This window comes from Maniola hyperantus, chromosome 10 (assembly GCF_902806685.2).
Source record: "Maniola hyperantus chromosome 10, iAphHyp1.2, whole genome shotgun sequence".
In the NCBI taxonomy this organism is placed as follows: domain Eukaryota; kingdom Metazoa; phylum Arthropoda; class Insecta; order Lepidoptera; family Nymphalidae; genus Maniola; species Maniola hyperantus.
Genome location: NC_048545.1, coordinates 12,291,517 through 12,314,652, shown reverse-complemented (window position 1 = coordinate 12,314,652; position 23,136 = coordinate 12,291,517). Strand labels below are relative to the sequence as shown.

At 37.0% G+C, this 23,136-nt stretch overlaps 2 protein-coding genes and 1 long non-coding RNA gene across 3 annotated transcripts in view; all 3 read right to left on the bottom strand.

The window, feature by feature from the left end:
* Zwilch (zwilch kinetochore protein) overlaps window positions 1-21,397 on the bottom strand; it is a 29,486-nt gene extending 8,089 nt beyond the window's left edge. The window contains exons 1-7 of the mRNA XM_034972972.2: window positions 21,243-21,397; window positions 21,101-21,155; window positions 20,582-20,723; window positions 19,728-19,965; window positions 19,259-19,423; window positions 18,663-18,808; window positions 2,953-3,167 (exon numbers count right to left, since the gene is read on the bottom strand). Of these exons, the coding sequence (XP_034828863.2) occupies window positions 2,953-3,167; window positions 18,663-18,808; window positions 19,259-19,423; window positions 19,728-19,965; window positions 20,582-20,723; window positions 21,101-21,155; window positions 21,243-21,368 (1,087 nt within the window). The 5' untranslated portion in view covers window positions 21,369-21,397. The remainder of the gene's footprint in view (window positions 1-2,952; window positions 3,168-18,662; window positions 18,809-19,258; window positions 19,424-19,727; window positions 19,966-20,581; window positions 20,724-21,100; window positions 21,156-21,242) is intronic.
* LOC138402868 (uncharacterized) lies at window positions 692-1,902 on the bottom strand. Its single transcript, XR_011237203.1, has 3 exons — window positions 1,691-1,902; window positions 1,169-1,365; window positions 692-748 (listed from the first exon to the last, which is right to left on the bottom strand). It is a non-coding gene; the product is annotated as an uncharacterized lncRNA (long non-coding RNA).
* LOC138402908 (uncharacterized) lies at window positions 16,830-17,816 on the bottom strand. The gene has a single exon (XM_069501437.1). The coding sequence runs from the start codon at window positions 17,814-17,816 to the stop codon at window positions 16,830-16,832; it is 987 nt and encodes a 328-aa protein (XP_069357538.1).
* Window positions 21,398-23,136: the final 1,739 nt, after the last annotated feature.

Below are 23,136 nucleotides of genomic sequence, written 5' to 3'. Positions count from 1 at the left end.
AAATTACTATAGGAACCGCTGTCGCCAAACTCATACAAATATACCGATAGTCATATATTGCACTACAAAGAAACAAATCATTTGATTTGTCGTTTAAGTTTAGTCAAAACTAGCCTACGTCACAGATTTGGAAACAAACCCTGACGTTCTAGAAATAAGATTTATTTTGCTTTAGCGGAAGAACGTATTTACGAGCTATAGTCACACTCACGTCACACTAGATTCAATTGTCCAATTAATTCCGCTACTTGACCATAGATGGCGGTATTCTAAGTGGTAGCAATTATAAACTTAATTACGTTAAACATATGGTTGACATTTGCGTGATCGGTCGATTTTTTTTCCTCCTCAGCTAAGGCCGCACCACGTAGCTCAATGAATTACCTATCGATATCGATAGATACTCGTTATTTTGTTCATTCGCAAAAATAAAATTAAAAAGGTAATCATAAAATTGAATAAAGGTGCTGGTATGTATGCATGCCTTTTACAAGTATGCACAATAAATACTGCAACGTATGAAAATAGTTAAATTTTATTTATTGCCCTTGAAATAAAACATATTTGTTAAGAAACTGGCGTTTCGAAAGTCTTATTTTTAATTTTAATAAACGGTGTATGCGAACATTTATGTATATATTTTTCGACTATTGCCTTCATCAAATCGGTAACGTGATTAGACACAGGAAACTCCGAATCACTTTGTCTTTTTGAAGAACCTGGAGTGACCACATTTATCATTTTGTGGCTGAAACCAAAATTCAATTTTGAGAATAAATCCGTACTAATATTATAAATGCGAAAGTGTGTCTGTCTGTCTGCTAGCTTTTCACGGCTCAACCGTTCAACCGTTTTTGATGAAATTTGGTACAGCGATAGCTTGCATCCCGGGAAAGGACATAGGCTACTTTTTATCCCGGAAAGTTGAAAAGTTCCCACAGGATTTTTAAAAACCTAAATCCACGCGGACGAAGTCGCGGGCATCATCTAGTACCTATATAAAAATGAATAGGAGAAAAATTAATTAGTGTGTTTATGAATTAAATTTGATATTTAGTCAGTCAATCTTCATACAAAAATATAACTAAGAGGTGGTGTTGTTTTGTATTATAATATCAAGTATTTTCAATACTTACTGAAAGTAATAAAATAAAACAAGGTTACTTACTTGATTAAAAAACTTAACGATTTTCATTGATGGAAGCGCAGTAGGTTTCGTATATCTATATCCTTTATTTGATATTATAAAATCGACTTCTAAAAAAATGTTCAGAGCATAATATCATGCTTGATTTGGTTGGCATCCAATTAACTCTACCCGTTGCATCTATCCATTTCTCTTTGATGCTTGCATCTTTGGGAAACCTAAAAATATTTTAAATGAAGGGTAGAGGAACTACTGATGTCTATTTAGTGATCAATGCAACGTCTCACTCATTAATAAATTATAATTATTGCGTTACTATTTATTTATATCCTTGTATCGATATCAATCGATAAATTCAATATTCGACTTGGCCACATCACTACTTGAGTAGCGAACACGGAGCGAAGTACTTTCGGAATAGAATCAATCCAAAATAAACTTTATCTTAATTGGTTAAGGTTGATTTCGACTAACCGTTCTATTAAATATTAGTAAATTGAAATAAATTAAGATTTTATAGAAAACAATGAAAATCGTACTTACCGATGATACGAAACACCTCCATTTTTAAGATTTTTTCTCCTACTATCATTTTTACACTCCAAAACGGAACAGTAACATTGCTAGGGCAATATGAATTTGTCGCGAGACTACCAACTCCACGCGATGTTAGAACGCGACTGGGATCAGTTTTACGTAACTACGCTTAATTGTGGCACGCGTGCCACGCCTACTTAGCACTTCCACTGTTTTTTCTGTTCCGTGGCTCAACCGGTCAACCAATTTTGGCGAAATTTAGGACAGAGGTAGCTTGCAACCCGGGGAAGGACATAGGCTACTTTTTATCTCGGAAAATTTAAGAGTTCCCACAGGATTTTTAAAAACCTAAATCCACGCGTACGAAGTCGCGGGCATCAGCTAGTTAACTATAATGTTAACAGGCATCTCTGATGATTATTTTTGACACTAACGTCTTAAAATATCCCATAGTTTGTAAGTGAAATCATTACTGGATCCTTGAGTAGTCATACTAGTCATGCATTGTCGTAAGCTGCTGGTATCTTCAGACCGCAACAGATCGAGATGTCAATCGGGGTAAGAGGCGGGGGGACGCCCCCGCACGTTACCCGCACTCGCCCGCACGGGGTAAGCGCGGACGCTGTGCGGATGTGCGGGGGTTTTCTTTCCCCGACTGCCGTCTCTTCCTGTCGCGTACAAGTAATACCTATACTATTAAGATTGTTTGACACTAACCTCTTAAAATATCCCATAGTTTGTAAGTGAAATCATTACTGGATCCTTGAGTAGACATCTTGACATGCATTGTTGTAAGCTGCTAGTATCTTCAGACCGCAACAGATCGAGATGTCAATCGAGGTAAGAGGCGGGGGGACGCCCCCGCACGTTACCCGCACTCACCCGCACCGGGTAAGCGCGGAGGCTGTGCGGACGTGCGGGGCGTTTCCTTCTCTTCCTGTCGCGTACAAGTAATACCTATACTATTAAGATTGTTTGACACTAACCTCTTAAAATATCCCATAGTTTGTAAGTGAAATCATTACTGGATCCTTGAGTAGACATCTTGACATGCATTGTTGTAAGCTGCTAGTATCTTCAGACCGCAACAGATCGAGATGTCAATCGGGGTAAGAAACGGGGGGACGCCCCCGCACGTTACCCGCACTCACCCGCACCGGGTAAGCGCGGAGGCTGTGCAGACGTGCGGGGCGTTTCCTTCCCCGACTGCCGTCTCTTCCTGTCGCATACAAGTAATACCTATACTATTAAGATTGTTTGACACTAACCTCTTAAAATATCCCATAGTTTGTAAGTGAAATCATTACTGGATCCTTGAGTAGACATACTAGACATGCATTGTCGTAAGCTGCTGGTATCTTCAGTAATACAGATGCAGCCGCCCGCGGGGCACTCTGCGGTATAAGTATATGTTTCAGTTTCATTGAGCAAGTTGTTGAGACGTTTCGTGTTGTTCAAACGTTTCATTCCTTGGAAGACGTTTCTAGAAGAAGAAAAAAGAGATGATATGGTTTTTTAATCTGTAATCTTAAATATATAAAAGGAAAAAGTGACTGACTGATCTATCAACGCACAGCTCAAACTACTGGACAGATCGGGCTGAAATTTAGCATGCAGATAGCTATTATGACGAAGGCATCGACTGAGAAAGAATTTTTGAAAATTCAACCCTAAGGGGGTGAAATAGGTGTTTGAAATTTATGTAGTCCATGCGGACAAAGTTGCGACTTGCGAGCATAAGCTAGTATAAATAAATAAATAAATAAATAATAAATATCGTTTATTGTTTCATTATTGCTAGTAGTAAGTATGTACAATGTTTTTATCTAATATTATATCTAAACTAAAAACTAACAATATACAATAAGGTCGCAAACTCAGCATAGCCGAGCACCGCTCCCACTGCTCAGCGCTGGTTTTCAGTTTGCGCCATAATTTACATTGATTAATAAATAAAGACGCACCACGCCCGTTGCGTTATCAAGCAATAAAAAAAAATTGCATAAACTACAATAAAAACAGTGACATAGAAAAAAAAGCGAAATCTAAAAATAACAGTTAAATAAAAAATAAAAAAAATAACGTATAAATATGAATATAAATGTCCCTTCCCAGCTTGGCCTAAAGAATAAAGCGCTTAATCATTTAAATACAACAGTAATATACAGCAATATCATCTAGTGTAGGTATCTATAATTATCTTTAAAAAAAAAATATATATATATATATATATACATAGAATAATTTGCATAGCCTTAATATAATTATTTATTGTAAATAAATTTGGCTGCCTCTATCTGGACATTTAAGTAAAAGTTCTTTAATTTATTTTTTATAGCAATTTCGTTAGTAGGGTTATTCCATTCACGGAGAGGAGGTGGGAGATCATTCCAAACCTTTGCTGCAGCAAAGCGGAAACAGCCCCTGAACCCTGCCTTTGTATGAGCAGGTACAGCAAGCTTTCTTTTATGTTGCACTCGAGTCGTGCCTCTGTCCTTACGCCATTGTAGTCTTTCATATAAATACGGCGGTCGCTTATTGAAAATTACTCTGTGAATCATCATTGCCAAGTGTAAGTTCCTACGTGATTTCATATTAAGGATCTTATGACTGTTGATTACAGGTGTAATGTGGCTTCTCCTCGGGACATCAAAACAGAATCTAGTGCACGCATTTTGTATGCGTTGCACAGCCTTTTCAGTTTTTTTGAGCAGTCTAGGTCCATAAATAGCATCGCAGTAGTTAAAGGCTGACAAAATAAGAGACTCCACGAGTATCCGACGAACTCCCTCCGTCAAAAAACGTCTCACACCGTATAGTACTTTCAGCTTATAGAAAGCATTTCTTATCTTAATGTTAAGATGTTCAATAAATCTTAGGTCTTCATCCATGTATAGCCCTAAGTTTCTTGCGATAGCCACATTCTCAATGGGTTTCCCATTCAGTGTTATATTTGGTTTCCTCCCTTTTATGTTAGCTCTTTGATGCTTAGTACCTAAAACCATAAAATTAGTTTTTTTGGCATTAAGAACCAGCCTATTATCCTCCGACCATTTTGAAATAGAATCCAAGTCCTTATTTATTAATTCTACGGCTTCTACTGTACATGTTGGGTTAAAATTGTAGTAAATTTGAGTGTCATCAGCATATAAGTGGGTGTTGCAGTGTTGTATATTTTGGATAATATCGGCAGTATAAATTATAAATAGTAAAGGGCTAAGGCTCGATCCTTGTGGGGTACCTCGTGGGACAATGTTTATTTGAGATAAAAGTGGTATTCTCCCATCAGCGTCAACTGCCACAAACTGTTTTCTGCTATTTAAGAACGAGTAAAACCAAGTACATGAATTTGAGTCAACCCCATAATATCGCAGCTTGGCTAACATAAGCTCTACGTCTATGCAGTCGAATGCCCTAGAAAAATCTAGCAGCATTAGTATGGTGCCGTCCCCTCTGTCTGATGCAGCTAGTATGTCGTCCGTTACTGCTGTCAAAGCAGTTGATGTTCCGTGAACCTTTCTAAATCCTGATTGTACTGCTGGAAGCAAGTTATTTGTTTCTAAATACCTAGAAAGTTGGCTACATACTAGTTTTTCAATGATCTTCGACATAACTGGCAGTATGCTTATTGGTCTTAGATCCTTATAGTCTGAAATAGTAGCAGCTTTAGGCAGCGGTATAACCTTGGCCAGTTTCCAACAATCAGGAAAAACATTTTTGGAAATTGAAGCATTTAATATATATGTGATTATTGGCAACGTCCGCGATAAAGTTAATTTGATCATGCTAATCGAGATGTCGTCATATCCTGCCGAATTAGTTGCTATACCTCTAATTATCTTAAGAACATCCTTTTGCGAACATAACTGTAAGGAGAATACGCTGTCCGTAAACCTATTTTCTGTAAATTTCTTTACTAGCTCTAATGGGACTGGAGTGCCACCAGGTAGTGTTAAAAATTGATCATTAATTTTATCCGGATCCTTTAAATGCTCTGGTATGTTAGATTTGTTCTTATGACCAAACGGGGAAATCTTTTTAAAGTGATACCACATTTTTATTGGCGTTTTTAAATTATTGTTGACGTAAAATGTGAAATAGGCAGTTTGCTCTCTTTTAATGCTAGCGTTTGTGTAATTTCTAAGGGTTCTATAATATGACCAGTTAGATTCCTCGTTGTATTTGTGCGCTTTTTTTAATGCCCTATCTCTTAAATTCATCATAACTTTAATAACATCCGTTATCCAAGGGTGGGGCTTCTCGTTAATTTTAATGCACGTAATAGGTGCATGTTTGTCAAAAAGCTCTAATATATGTTTGTTAAATTGTTCTACCATGCTATTTACATTGTCCAAACACATAATATCATCCCACGGTATGGCATTAAGGTCTCTTTCAAAGTATTGCTGGTTAATTTTATTTAAACATCTCCTCCTTACGTACGTTGGCTGAGTCTTTGGTTTCTTAACATTAAATTCAGCAATGACCAGGGCATGATCACTCAGGCAAGTATTATGTATAACCTCTACATTTTTACAGCGTGTGGGAGCGTCAGTTATAATCAGATCTATAAGCGATGAGGTCGTTTCAGTAACTCTTGTTGGCTCTGTAAGGGTGGTAAATTGGGCGGAATAGAAATATACCCGGATACGGAATAATCTACCACCTTACAAAGATTAGAGGAAAAAAATTAATTTACTTACTTTACTTGATCTATCTACCTAGTAAAGAATAGAAGCTAGCCGTCGACTCCCTTGTAATGCATATGAGGTGTTATAAATGAAATTTGCTAGATGTTAGGCAAAATTGTTTTTAATGTAACTTTTACCGGGGTCGCTTAATACAGAATGATGGCTAATAATGCTTAGTTATTCTAGCTTAATGCCAAGACTTAATTTAGATACATTAGAATGCCTTAGGTAGATAGTACATAAAATCTATGTTTTAAATTTAAGATGCCATTGGCATGGAATAGACAATGACACAGTAAAATTCATAAAATTGTTTCAAAATAAAAGCTCAGTAGTAAAGACAGGGTTCTTACTGTACACATACACTAAGAAGGTTCACTAAACTGTTGCAGGATACAAACATATGCTTACTTGTAGGTGCGAAGACTGCAAGGTAGCTGGACGGCATCGGCCAAGATCCAAAACTCAATTTATTTGATTCTTCACAACCGAAATGTTTCATTACAAAGATTTTCACCAAGTCTTATCCATAGAAATTAAGTTGCCTACGTGAATGTGCAAAAGAAATAAATACGAAAACGGAAAACTAAAACGTAAAACGTAAACGTAAAAACGTAAACGTAAATACGAAAACCCTGTAACAAAGAAAAACAAGATTATAATTTGTGCTGTGTGAAAATTTCGACACGTGGAATTTTCCCGATCAAACACAACTCACCTATTGAACTCCTGGCCACCAATGGTTTTCAGAAGTCCACCCACAACCCATTATCCTCATTTATTTGGGAAGATAAAATAACTGGAACTGGAATGAAATCATAAAATTAGGATTTTCTCTAACCAAACCGCCATTTTGTCGAATCCACATTACTTGATTTTTCACTCACCATAATTGATGAAACATTGAAATACGTTAGGATGACTAACTTTATACTATTGTATTTTCCCAGGCGAAGCCATGGGCGAAAAAGAGTGAGATTTTCCTGGAACGAAAAAAATTCGTCTTCACATGTTGACTCCAGAGAAAATTCTAAATCTCACCAATCGGTGTTGCCAGACGCAACCCGAGTGTGGCCGCTCGCATTTAGTTTGATCATAAAGCCAATTCATTTTTGAATATTTGCGGAACCTAAGGATATATTATAAGAACCGTTTTGTTAATGACTTAACAATAAACAAATGATATTATGGTTTTATTTAATTATTTTGTTTTATTTTTACGACAATTGACAACGAAGCAAACGCCATCTATTGTGGCTCGAATGAACTCTGAACATCGACCCACGCGTAGTTCTGCACCTTGATGCTAGGTGGCACCAACATACTTTGAACAAAATAGATTTTAATTAAAAGCGAAACGCTAATTAGTAGTTCAAAATTTACAACGTCACAATACTTCCCCTCCTACGAAAAGGTTCAACAGGTTGAACCACGCTGCCCTCAGCGTCATCCAACAACTACTAACAATTTGCCTGAAACAAACAAAAAAAACACAGAAGTTACGCGTGAACGCACATCTACTACTAACAAGGAAAATTGTCTAACAAAATAAATATACTGAAAACAGTGTAAGGTTTTATACATTATACTTAACTACACAACCCTAACTTCTAAAAAGAATATATACAAAAAAACTTCATGGTGTCTAAGACACTTGAGTGGAAACATCTTGGCATCATTCTTCAGCTGACTGATAGAATGCGTCTAGGCCTACGGTGGTTCACTCTTTTAAACTACCATCGTAATATTTGTTACTCAACAAATACGGAAAATCTGGTTGTGAACGGGTCCATCTGATATGGCAACCGTTCTCTATCCCATTCGGAAAAATAAAACCGAATCAAAATCGGAATATGAGAAAAAAAAAACGAAATAACTCTCCTAGAAAATAGATCTCGGAACAGAATCGGAAAAATAACAGAAATGATCCATTATCTAGAAGGAAAACGAAAACAAAACACAAAACCCCCCCCTTTTCGTTATCCCCAAAGTACGATATTTGCATTTTTACTTTCTCAACCGGTTGGTCTACCACAAGCATTCCAATCATCACATATTCATCCCTAAATACATCCACTACATTCATCCTCAACTGAACCATGGTAATGTAACTGTTAACTCAGAACATCACTACACTCATACAAATTCCTAATTGAATATTGATAACTTAAATATTCAAACAGTTTAGACCAAACTAAGTAATGGCAAATATCTACTTCTTAATATCCTTAATATGCCAAGTGCCTATTGGGTGGTTGTCAGCTACTCTAACTAGTTCGTAAACCAAAGGTGACAAAACCTTGACAACCCTGCACTTTTCATACTTAGGTGCCAGCTTAGCTGCGAAAAAATTTGTAGCGTCGCTTTGTGGATAGGTCTTTTTCCACACTATATCCCCAACAGAATAGCTTGCAGACCTACGCCTCAAGTTGTAATGCGTTGCATACTCTGCATGAGCCTGAAACAAATTTCTCCTAACCTGACCAAATATGTCCTCCAAAGTTCCAAACTTTCCTGCGTATTCCTCCCTTGGAATTCCGGCCTCGTACTCCTTATCCGTGTCCTTATAGAAGGAACCATTTAAAACCGGTTCTCTAGCGTGGACAAGGAAGAACGGGGAGAATCCAGTGGATTCATTAACCGCACTGTTTATGGCGAACTGGACCTTGTACAGGTTTTCGTCCCAGGACCTGTGGTTATCTTTCACAAAAGCGGCTACAGCAGTCATAACAACCTTATTGTACCTCTCAACAAGGTTAACTTGCGGAGTGTACAGTGGTGTGTAGTGTAATTTCGGAATATTATAACGCTTAATGAGATTACGGAATTCAGATCCTGTAAATTGGGACCCATTGTCCACAATCACAGTCTCTGGAACACTATGGTTCAAAAATACAAAATTCTCTAGCGCTTTAACAACAGCGGCACCTGTGGCACGCCGTAACGGAAACAACATTGTATATTTCGAAAAACAACACGTCACCACAAAAAGAAATGTAAATCCTGATTTAGACCTAGGCAAAGGTCCGACTAAATCAGCCGAAATGACCTGAAAAGGTCTCTCGCAGACTTTAGGCTTCCCTAGCAGACCTGGAGTGGCTGATGTCGTGTGTTTATACGCAGAGCAAGTATCACAATTCTTAACGTACTCAACCACGTCCTTATACATACCACGCCAAAAATATCTGAGGGATAATCTGCGATGAGTTTTGAACACACCAAAATGACCTGCAGTTGCATCTGCATGGTTTTGTTGCATAATTCTAAGGATGTCGTTCTTGTGGACTACCTCTTTCCAGTCGAACTCACTGAGAAGCTGGTATTTACATTTACTGTAACGATATAGTTTATCGTTCAAAATACAAAAATTCGGAAAATTTGCTGGATTGATTTTACAGCCATTAAATGTTTTGTCATACCAGTCATCTACCAAAACTTGTTGACTAGAGTTATCATTACGATCACCAACTACATCTACGTGTATGAGTCTCGACAAGGTATCCGGAACTACATTATCACAACCCTTCCTATGTTCGATAACAAAATTATACTGTGATAATCTACAACCCCATCTGGCGAGTCGTCCTGAGGGATTTTCTAAATTTAAGAACCACTTTAGGGATGCATGGTCTGTGATAATTGTGACTGGCTTGGAACCAAAATAAGCCTGAAATTTCTCCACTGCAAAAATCACAGCTAGAGCCTCGCGTTCCGTCGCGCTGTAATTCCTTTCGTTTTTATTTAGGCTCCTACTGACATACGCAATGGGATGATCGCAACCATCGGTTTCTTGCGTCAGCATACCGCCAACACCATATGCAGAAGCATCACAATGTATTTTGAATGGTTTTTCAAAATTCGGTACCGCAAGAACAGGTGCGGTTACCAACGCATTCTTCAATGTATTAAATGCTACCTCTGCCTGTTCGCTCCACTCAAATTTAGGTGCGTTCTTTCCTTTACTCGTTAGTCTATTGAGTGGTGCAGCGATGGTTGAAAAATTCCTAATAAAGCGCCTGTACCAAGAACAAGTGCCTAGGAAAATCTTTACCTCCTGTGCAGTTTTTGGGGTCGGAAAGTTCAAAACTGCGGCAACTTTTCCAGGATCTGTGCGTAAACCAAATTCATCCACTATATACCCTAAATATTTCAAAGAGTTTCTAAAAAAATTACATTTTTCAAAATTTATGGATAGTTGAGCCATTTTTAGTTTATCCAGAACTCTGTTTAATAAAATTAAATGGGTTTCAAAATCAGCAGAACAAATAACAATATCATCTATATAACAAAATACTATTCCATTTTCAATATCACTACAAAAATTTTGATTAAATAACTGGTCCATTAACCTCTGCTGTCGTGCTGGTGCACCGCATAGGCCAAACGGCATGACTTTAAATTTGAATAACCCTCTACCAGGAACTGTAAAACTGGTTTTTTCCTGAGAGTCGTTAGCTAACGGAATTTGCCAGAAACTTGAACTTAAATCAATCGATGATAAAAACCTTGCCTCTTTCAAGCTATCTAGAATTTGTGGAATGTACGGTATTGAGTATGAATCCCCCTTTGTCACTGAATTTAATTTCCTGCAATCTAGGCAAAATCTCCAGTCTCCATTTGCCTTTTTCACTAAAATTGCTGGGTTATTCCAAGGGCTTTCACTCGGAGTAACTACGTCCATTTCCAGCATCCTATCTAACTCTTTACTTAAAGCTTCCTTCTTTTCGGGAGAAAGTGGATATTGTTTTATTTTTATTGGCAAGGCATCACCGGTGTCAATAACATGTTCAATTAATTTTGTTCTACCCAATCCAATTTTCGTTGAAGAAATATCTAAAAATTTATTTACTACAGACTGGGCTAATTCTTTTTGTTGAGATGATAAGTTTTCAAAAGAAGTGATGGTATGAATTTGTTCATTATCAATCGCACAAATATTGTAAAATTGAGAAGGTGCCTTAATTAATTCTAAATTATCAAAAATGCCAGGGGCTAACTGAAATGTTTTCCAAAAGTCACAGCCAAAAATAACATCCGCTATTATAGAGGGTACTACAAAAAATTTTATTATGTGAGTTACGGAATTATAAGTAATCGGAATAAACATATAACCCATGCAATCAAGTTTGTCTCCATTTGCCACTGAAAATGTGGTATCAATACTGCTATGCAATTTATAACCGAATCTCAAAAAAACCTTGTGCGCCTGGTTACCCAAAATTGACGCGCAAGCACCGGAATCTAGTAAACCTGTAATCTCAAAACCGTCAACAAAAACCTTTAAATGTGGCCTAAAGTCTCGTTTATCCACTGAATACAGAACTGTGTCAGGTAAAAGGGATGTTTTGTTGTTAATGAACAAGTTCTTTACTTGTGTCTCTGCACAGTTCTTACTAATTAGTTTTTTGAATTTTTGTCCGGAGCGGGTTTACTAATCGCCTTTTTACTACAACTTGGACATGTCTTTACTGTAAAGTTCTGACGTCCACACGAAAAACATCTAATAAATTTCGGAACTGTCCTGCAAAATTTAAAGGAATGGTTACCCTTGCCGCACTTGTAACATAGTTGTTTATTTGTTTTCGAAAAATCAGTGCCTTTACTTGTATCAACCTTAGGTGCAGGTGTGACTGAAAGTGTGTTTATCTGTTTTGTCACTTGTTTGTAAGCAAACTCTGAACTTAAAGTTGCCTTACTGTTAGTAGGCTCAGAAAATAAGGCGGAACGCTGCCTCGCAGCCTCTAGTTTGCGACACTTTTCCTTCAACATTGCGACAGACTTAATGTCAACAAGAGCTAATTGTTCTGAGTAAAAAGGGCGAATATTATGTAATAAAATTTGTAACTTTTGTTCTTCGGAAAGTGGTGTTGACAACCTTGAAAACATGCCAAACATTACAGCGAAATAGATAGACACAGGTTCTTCGGAGCCTTGTGTTCTTGCTCGAATTTCACCTAGCAACCTGTAGTCATAATCTACTGCATCAAATTCCTCTAAAAATAAAGTTTTCAATTCTGACCAAGACGAAACTTGACATTTGTTGCCTCTGTACCATAACAATGCTCGGCCTGTAAAAAGATGAAATGCAGAAATAAATAATTTTCCATCTGAAACGCCATAAGATCTTTTATATTCCTCAACGCGTTCGATGAAACTGCGCGGATCACCCTGTCCGTTGAAATGTAACTTCCACTTGGCAACATTTTTATCACCAGTGCAGTCAACGGCGGTACTCTCGGAATCCAGTGATTCGTCGTGAGACGACTCATTGTCAGCATCTAATCTGGAAATCAAACTCTGCAACTTTGTATGTAATTCACTCTTCCTACTTATTAAGCTGAGTTCGGAACACTGTATTCTCAAAATTCTAAAGTACAAATGTGAAGCTAAAGCTTTAGACCTACAGAGGGCATGTCTATCTTTAGTGTCAGAACACTTTTTTAATAAATCTTCTAAGTCTTGAAGTTTTTTAGTAATAACCCCTAACTCACTTTCAGAAGAGAAATCTGTCTCTAAAATTGATTCAGAAGGAATTTCCTGAATTAATTGTTTTAACTGTTTCTTTAAACCTAGCACTGTAGGTGCTGGAGTTTCGGAACGAATGGATACCTCATAACACAATTCGTCCTTCAAAAGTGAATGAAACTGGGCAAAAGTCTGTTCCATTGTGTTAAGTCAAAACACATTCAACAAAATATCGAGCTTGTGTAACTGTCTATGTTTAGCCTTATACAAATTGGTTAAACACAAACACAAAAGAAGTTATTTAAACTATTAAATATACACAAGCAAAATACACAACAAAAACAATATTCTTAAGTCTATCCTAACTATTTTATCAATTATGTTCCTATTCCAAAATATTGTTAATAATACAAGCACATATTATTACTATAGTAAACAAAATATAACAAAATAAAACTTCCCAAAATTGAATAAATGATTGTAAGGTGCAGTATCACCTTTATGAGTACACAGTGTGTTACAACCTTTACAATTACAAAAGTAAACAGGCAGCAAAGTTGCAATGAACTCTGACTAGCATATTATCTTTCAAAAAAAAAAAAACAAAGAGATTGTGCAATGGTTTGATGGCTGTTACTTTACACTTTTAACACATAACCTAAAATACAACAAAATCTGTTTGTAAATGTCACTTTAAACTACCAGCATTCACTTAAACTTAACATGTTTTGTGTGTGAAGTAGCTTTTATCATAACCTTAACACAGCTCTAAACAAAATTTCAACAAAATAATGAAGTATCAAGTCACTGAAAAAAAAAAATTGTTCATAACTTCATACTTGAACTTAATGTAATCTCTGAATATAGTTTATATATTTAGTTTCACAAGTTGTAACTCTTAGTATTTATAAATGTATGTGTGTAACTAGTTAACGGCACATAGCGTTTCAAAACTTTAATTATACTAAGTTACCGGAATTTTCAAACATAAGATGTACTTACTATTGAAAGCAATACCCAACAACAACTCAGTTAAGCAATGTTTATTACTAAACTGAAGGCAAACATTCACTTATACACCTCCAAGGTAAGTCGAATAACATAATTGAACGGCATAAGCACCATTTATAATGTGTTAATTAAATAAGAAAAAAAAACCAATGTTGGACTATACTCAGAAAATTACTTAAACTATCAAACAAAATTTCTAACTATTAGTTATTATTTAGTTAGTTAACCATAAAAAACAGCTTAGTGCTCTTTGCAATGTGTCACTACTTAGAAAATTGTACAATCAGCGGAGTACATTTCATAAAATTCACAAAATTTCTCAAAATATACTGAAATAACTATATAAAAAAACGTTCGGGCGCCATTTGTAAGGGTGGCAAATTGGGCGGAATAGAAATATACCCGGATACGGAATAATCTACCACCTTACAAAGATTAGAGGAAAATAATAATTTACTTTACTTGATCTATCTACCTAGTCAAGAATAGAAACTAGCCGTCGACTCCCTTGAATGTATATGAGGTGTTATAAATGAAATTTGCTAGATGTTAGGCAAAATTGTTTTTTAATGTAACCTTTACCGGGGTCGCTTAATACATAGTGATGGCTAATAATGCTTAGTTATTCTAGCTTAATGCCAAGACTTAATTTAGATACATTAGAATGCCTTAGGTAGATAGTACATAAAATCTATGTTTTAAATTTAAGATGCCATTGGCATGGAATAGACAATGACACAGTAAAATTCATAAAATTGTTCCAAAATAAAAGCTCAGTAGTAAAGACAGGGTTCTTACTGTACACATACACTAAGAAGGTTCACTAAACTGTTGCAGGATACAAACATTTGGCTTACTTGTAGGTGCGAAGACTGCAAGGTAGCTGGACGGCATCGGCCAAGATCCAAAACTCCATTTATTTGATTCTTCACAACCGAAATGTTTCATTACAAAGATTTTCACCAAGTCTTATCCATAGAAATTAAGTTGTCAACGTGAATGTGCAAAAGAAATAAATACGAAAACCGAAAACGCAAACGGAAGACTAAAACGTAAAACGTAATACGTAAATACGAAAACCCTGTAACAAAGAAAAACAAGATTATAATTTGTGCTGTGTGAAAATTTCGACACGTGGAATTTTCCCGATCAAACACAACTCACCTATTGAACTCCTGGCCACCAATGGTTTTCAGAAGTCCACCCACAACCCATTATCCTCATTTATTTGGGAAGATAAAATAACTGGAACTGGAATGAAATCATAAAATTAGGATTTTCTCTAACCAAACCGCCATTTTGTCGAATCCACATTACTTGATTTTTCACTCACCATAATTGATGAAACATTGAAATACGTTAGGATGACTAACTTTATACTATTGTATTTTCCCAGGCGAAGCCATGGGCGAAAAAGAGTGAGATTTTCCTGGAACGAAAAAAATTCGTCTTCACATGTTGACTCCAGAGAAAATTCTAAATCTCACCAATCGGTGTTGCCAGACGCAACCCGAGTGTGGCCGCTCGCATTTAGTTTGATCATAAAGCCAATTCATTTTTGAATATTTGCGGAACCTAAGGATATATTATAAGAACCGTTTTGTTAATGACTTAACAATAAACAAATGATATTATGGTTTTATTTAATTATTTTGTTTTATTTTTACGACAATTGACAACGAAGCAAACGCCATCTATTGTGGCTCGAATGAACTCTGAACATCGACCCACGCGTAGTTCTGCACCTTGATGCTAGGTGGCACCAACATACTTTGAACAAAATAGATTTTAATTAAAAGCGAAACGCTAATTAGTAGTTCAAAATTTACAACGTCACAGCTCTTGAATTAGCTGAATATAATTTTGTTGTTCCAGGAAACTTAAAAACTCTTGGGCATTTTTGCTGTCTTTATCCGCTAAGTTGACGTTGAAATCAGTCAGCAGACACTGAAAATTATATGCAGATAAGGCACTCAGTGTCTCGCTGAGCTCTTCTATAGATTTGTTTACAAACTGATATTCAGGCCGGTATGCAGTTCCAATAGCTATATGAATTCCGTTTAATCTTACTTCTATCCACATCTGTTCTAGGTCAGTCTGTGGCTGTTGAATCACCCGAACCTTTATTTCTTTCCTTATGTAAAAACCAACCCCGCCTCCTCTTTTCCCACTAGCTCTAGGAACATGCTTAAATATATATCCCGGGATATAGAATGCATCCGTACTTTCTCCGCTACGAACCCAGGTTTCATTTAGGGCTAATATATCAGGCTCATATTTCTGCATAGATTCTAATAATTCTACCCTTCCCGTATTTAACGACCTGACATTCAACAAACCGAGCTTTAGATGTTTATTAGGACCCATGAGTAGTTGAGAAAAAAACAACATGTTTTGAGACCTTGATTATCACCCTGAAAAGACTTTTAGTATAACCCTGCAGTACCTGTTTTAGTATTATACAATTATAGACAATGCGCGTCGTGTTATCAATATTATTCCTACCAATTGCACTATGGCAAACTCGCTCTGGACGTATTGAGTATTTAGAATTCCTAAGAAAGTTCTCATCAGGAGACTTATAATTACTGTAAGCTGGAAGGGGAACGTATAAAATTACTCTTATTATATTATAATTACTGTAAGCTGGAATAGGAACGTATAAAATTACTTTTATTATATTATAATTACTGTAAGCTGGAATAGGAACGTATAAAATTACTCTTATTATATTATAATTACTGTAAGCTGGAAGAGGAACGTATAAAATTACTCTTATTATATTATAATTACTGTAAGCTGGAAGGGGAGCGTATAAAATTACTCTAATTATGTTATAATCTCTAACATGTTTAAATGTAACAATTTCCTTATTAATTTTAAATTTATAACAATTTTCCTCTCGCTTTACACTTAACTTTGTGCAGCTATAATATTTTTGTAGATCAACACTATCACATTTATTACAACAATACTGCTTAAATATTTGGTCCAATATTCTCTGTGCCAAAAATACGCAGAATGTCCTGATCTGACCTAATCCGGATTCCCGATTGGCCTTCGCTTTTACGTGAGTAGATACGTCCATCTCGGGTCCAAGTAAATTTCCATTTACAATTCTTGGCTGCAGCTCGCGCCTTATTAAAAAGATACCTGTTATTTTTCGTTAATCGTTCATTAACGTAAAAACGTCGCGCGGGTCCCGGGAGATTCATATCTGCGGTGGTAGCCTCTCTTCGCACACGGGCCGCGCGCAGCAAGTCGTCTCGCAGCGCGCGCCTCGCCATTCGCACGACGATCGGCCGCGCGGTAACTTTGTCGCGGCCTCCACGCACGGGGCCTACCCGCTCAGCTCGCACTATGTCCCTCTCGTTGATAGTGACTCCTATTTTGCTCGCTACTAAAATTGCAATATGGGTGACGTTCTCCGCTTTTTCCTCCGGTATACCCGTGATGTCGATATCGTTCAGTAGAAGTTCCTGATCGCGCTCATTCAGCTCGGCTTTTAATTGAGCAATAGTAGCCTCCACACTAGTAGAATCGGTGTTACTTTGCTCCTTTGTTTGACTTTCTACAGAGACGATTCTCGACTGCAAGTCATCAATTCGCTTACTAAATTGCTTTTCCACACGAGCAACGCTAGTTTCTAAGTCATCAATTCGCTTATTACACTGCAGCAATGAGGATGAGACTTTAGATAATTCCCGCCTGACCTCCTGCATCTCCTTACGCATGCTGCTCAGTTCCTCCCTAAAAACCTCGCGGAATAATTTTAACTCTTCAGCCACCGAGAAATCCGTCGTTATGTCATGCGCGGTATCATTAGGTGACATGCACAAAATTTGTGCGGGCGCACCAGTTAAATCACGTTCTGAAACGTTTTTAATCGGTGTATCATCGTTATTATTTCTTGGAATTTTGACTCTGCATTCAGGGCATTCCCAGCCTGTGCCATTATACTGCATATGTTAATAGAATAAATTACAGGGGATATTAATCACGAAGACAATCCAGAGACAAAGAGAAAGAGAGAGGTAGGGACAAATAGAGAGAGAGAGAGTGAGGGATGGAGAGAGGGAAGGAGGAGGATGTTGAGTAAATCGTAGACTCCAGTGCTGTGCGAGCTGAATTGCACTTTATTGCGTCATTACAAGAGTCGCGATTTATTGAAACATCTTACTGGAGTTTTCCTTCTGTACCTTTAAGGCACTATTAAGTATTCTGTGCACACACACAGCTGCTGTGCACACAGCTTATAATGTAAGACTTACCTAATAACAGCAGTCTCCAAGTTAACTGAGTTGAGCCCAGCTGCAGTCATATCAACTAGGAGTTGATTTATGTTGTGTAATGCTGTGACTGACTTCCATATAGCATTGCAAGGACTCGCCAAGTGACCTATTGCCACTTCTGTTTCAGGTACACATGACCTTATTACAAGTGTATGGTCAGTCGATTCTGCTGGGTAAGCAATGTCGACCCAAGTCAGTAACTAGATAAGTGACTACAGTACTATATAGTTCCGTAACTTTAACATTTTTATGAAGTAATCCTTCTGTGCCAAGAAGGTACAGTAGCCAGCAAGGAATATTGTACATCAACCTTTAGAATGAGATTTCGGCTTTGTAGAGCGTTGTCTCTGCCACTCATACCTATATTACGTTTAGTCGGTCTCAACGACAGAGACAACGCTCTACGAAACCGCTATCTGTTTCTAAAGGCTCATGCACAATATTTTCTGCAGTGCGTACGGTTCTATTAAGTATTCTATGGTACGACGCAGAAAGGCCTCCTTATAATATAAGACTTACTTAATAACAGCAGTCTCCAAGTTAACTGAGTTGAGCCCAGCTGCAGTCATATCAACTAGGAGTTGATTTATGTTGTGTAATGCTGTGACTGACTTCCATATAGCATTGCAAGGACTCGCCAAATGACCTATTGCTACTTCTTGTTCCTATAAAGAAAAGTTTGTCTGATTAGATTCAGGTTTTTAGGGTTTCGTCCCTCAAAAGGAAAAAAGGAACCCTTATAGGATCACTTTGTTGTCTGTCGTGTCTGTCAAGAAAACTTATAGGGTACTTCCCCTTGACCTAGAATAATTTGGCAAATAGGTAGGTTTTACAGCACAAATCAGTACCCTTATTATAAATGCGAAAGTGTGTTTGTTTGTTGGTTTATTAGTTTGTCCTTCAATCGCGTCGCAACGGTGCAACGGATTGACGTGATTTTTTGCATGGGTATAAATAAAGACCTGGAGAGTGACATAGGCTACTTTTTATCCCGAAAAATCAAAGAGTTCTCACTGAATTTTTAAAAACTTAATTCCACGCGGACGAAGTCGCGGGCTTGTGTTATTTTAAAGGCCGATGTACATTACTTCCTGCTGTGTACTGTAGGTACTTACAAAATGCACTTTGCAGCTAATGAATGGCGTGAGCAAAGTTTTGGCGCTCCATTCGCAGTACAACTCACTGACGCCTCCATGCGGTGCGTTTAGTTGTTCCTCCATTGTGAGAGAGCTGTATGAAATACCTGATATTGAGTACTTGCAATCTATGGATACTGTGACCTGGAGCAGAAAAGCAACATAGTGTTTATTAATAGTACATTACAGTCCAGACCTGAAATAAAGCTATTACTGGCTGAGTATTCAAGTGATTTGGTTGGTAATTGCTATTTGAGCTGAGACTTGCATAGTATTTTTCTTTCAATTGGGAGGAATAAAGTACGTGTATAAGTTAAGGTTAATATAATATTACTTATTAGCCTCTCTATAGGCTAGATTGTAATGACAGTAAAGTACTGTTGTCAGTACTTTACAATTAAAAAAAAGCAGCAGAAGTGCAAGCTTACAAATAGTAAGCTTTACTTACCAAATCTTCACTAATATGTTCTAGTGATGCAAATTCTTGAACCATATTCTCCACGTCAACTTCTTCAAGCACCATTGAACCCTCAAAAGTAACTAGGCCCCTAGCAAATTCCTCTGCATTTGACTGGTTAGTAATCAGTAATACTTTACTGTCACTTGGTTTGCAGACTACCCACATAGGTATTGAGTCTTCTTGAGATACTGAACTGAGACTTTTGTTGTAAAGGTTGAGTATATCTCTATAAATAAAATAAAAATATATCAAACTAGACAGTACCAGTAAAATGAATTTTGAAGGAAAACATCGTGAGATAACCTATATGCTTCCGTATGGAATCCATATTTCATTAAGGATATAGAATTGTTGAAAAGGGTGCAGAGGCGAGCCACTAAGTACTATGCCCTATGAACAAAAACTTATAAAACTTGGACTCAGCACCCTCAAAAGCAGGCGAGAAAGAGGCGATTTAATTGAAACTTATAAAATACGAAATAATTATTATAATGTCCCAAATTTTGAGAGCATGTTTCCGAGAAGGAGCAATCCTAGGTTAAGGGGACCTGATATGAAGCTACAATATCAATTGCCATCGTCAAATCCATTAAAACACTTTCTGGCCAAAGAGTTGTTCACATATGGAATAAATTTCCTAAGGATGTGGTTATGTCAAGTTCTGTTACCCAGTTCAAGAATAGATTAGACAAACATTTGGAAAACTCAAAGCACTTCTGATATAGACGCATCAGCGAAAGCTGCTTAGTCTATTAAAATAATAATAATGCCTGAGAGAGAGATGAGAATTACAGCAATTTTTGTGGCCAAAGCTTTATAGAAACTAGTATGTATGGAAATACCTCGCCTGTTCCACATCTAGAGGTGCATGAAAGATCTCTTCCTTCCTCCACAACTGTGGTTCATCAGATATTAAGGTCTCATCGAGTACTGTGTGCAAACTCAAGTCCAACTTAAGTGGAGATCCTGTTAGATCCAACTCTTCTGCAAAGTGTAATTAAAATACCATTGTTATACCTACTTACCATAACAAACGATAAACTGCCTGATATTCATACTATTATTATATTGTTTGTCTGTCTTTTTTTCTGTGTCTTTTTACAGCCATTCTGTTAACAATCATTTTTAACTGAATTTTATAGAAATTCCAGAAATGGACATAATGATCACAAAAAAAAACCAGGGCAGGTCAGTTAGTAACTTCTTACATTATGGTAGTTAAGTAGTTACTTACAAAATCTTTTGAAAATAATTTTGACATTCACAGGCAGGTTCAGATTTCAGTATTTTAAGCAGTAAGAAAGTAATCTTAATTCTAAACTACAAAACTAAAAACAGAAAGTCACATTACATTGACTTACCTTTTTCGTTATTATTTTTATTATTATATTCTGATGTAGGGCTCGATTGTTTTGCCTGAAATGATACAGGAAAGGTAGGTGAACAAATGATCATTTTAAATTTAGAATATCACTTAAAATTTCCAGAAACAAAATAACACACTTTGGCGTACACAAAGATAATTTCATTAGTTTCTCGCGTATACATTTCGACATAACTGGGGCTTGTTTGTTTTTCTATTGTACATTTAGGATAGCTTTCAAATATTCGTTGTAATACACTCTCCATTTTAACTTTGTGGTAACTGAAAAAAAATTAGAAAAGATTCGAATTTGTAAATTTAAAAAATATTATTATACGCAATGTACTCTGTGACGAAAATCACCGCTAGGACCGTTGCATTTCAAAAAGTTACTGTCAAATTGACAGCTGTCTGAATTCGGGTGCATTCACAGTTCACACCTCAAGGCATCTTACAGTCCGTTTCACAATTACCTATTTTGCAGTCGTTACGGATAACATTGTAAACCTTGCACTTGTCGATGGCTAAATGGAAATAATAGTATAAAAAATTATTACAGTACACGGCCGAAAGTAATGTACATCAACCTAAATCCGAAAACCAGGAACCAGTTACAACTACAAATTCCTGGTTTGCGGATTTTTCCTTTACATCTTGTGCTATCCTACAGTGCCAAATTTCATGATTCTAGGTCAACGGAAAGTACCTACCCTATAGGTTTTCTTGCCAGACACGACAGACAAGTGGACAGACAGACAACAAAGTGATCCTATAAGGGTTCCTTTTTTCCTTTTGAGGCACTGAACCCTGACTGTCTGTCAAGCAAACCACTACGGGTCCCAGGCACACTGGGAGGTCACTTGGCTGGCACCCCGAAGTGAGTGACTATATCAAGTGGGGTATCATATGAAAGGTCTTCACCTGTACATTCTAAAACAGATTTTTATTTATTTTTATGCATCATAGTTTTTGAATTATCGTGCAAAATGTCGAAAAAATACGACCTAATTACGGTACGACGTCCGGAACCCTCATTGCGCGAGCCTGACTCGCACTTGGCCGGTTTTTTTGTGATATAACCACAAATTCACGGTTTTCGGATTTATTCTTTACTTTTACTAGTGTTATCAGACCTACCTACCTGCCAAATATCATGATTCTAGGTCAACGGGAAGTACCATGTAGGTTTCTTGACAGACAGGCAGACAGACAGACAGACAGACAGACAGACAGACAGACAGACAGACAACAAAGTGATCCTATAAGGGTTCCGTTTTTCCTTTTGAGGTATGGAACCCTAAATGAACATGAACAATTAATTAATTAGTATTTTCAATTTTCAAAGTAAGATACCAAGAACTATACCAAGGTGTGGTATCATAATATGAAAGGGCTTTACCAGAACCACAGGTAAATCCTAAAACAGATTTTTATTAATTTTTACACATGATAGTTTTTGATTTATCGTGAGAAATATGACTATGTACGGAACCCTCGGTGCGCGAGTCTGATCCGCACTTGACCGGTTTTTTTTAAACTCTCTAGCTCCACGCCTCTAATGCCATACGTAAATAAATGAATAATGATCTCCTTGGTCGGTGCGTGGTTGCCTAAAATATAACATTATGTGCCTTTCCCACAAACAAAATGTATTATACCTACCTATACATATATACCTATCTAATTTTATTTGCGCTTGATCTTATCAAAGGGATCGAATGGGATGCCTCGATACCACTCGATACGCACCGAAGCATAACTATCAGTTCCACGTAGGTACCTTTGTCAAACACGTATCTAACGTAACTCGTTAGTGATATTTTGCTTTAGCCTTTAGGTAGGGAAGTATTTCTTGTAAATAAATTATGTACTTACATCGGATCGACTCGAGTTCGGCTCTAGTTCAATTAACTACTCTAGTTCGGCTCGAGTTCGACTTTAGTTCGGCTCAAGTTCGATTCTAGTTCGGCTCTAGATTATGGATGGATGTCCATTGTCCGGTTGTCCTTTTAGCAATTATGGCAGCCCTGCTCT

Bases quoted from the DNA above. Each gene is read 5' to 3' on its own strand.
- LOC138402908 (XM_069501437.1), bottom strand. From the start codon at position 17,816: ATGCAGTATAATGGCACAGGCTGGGAATGCCCTGAATGCAGAGTCAAA.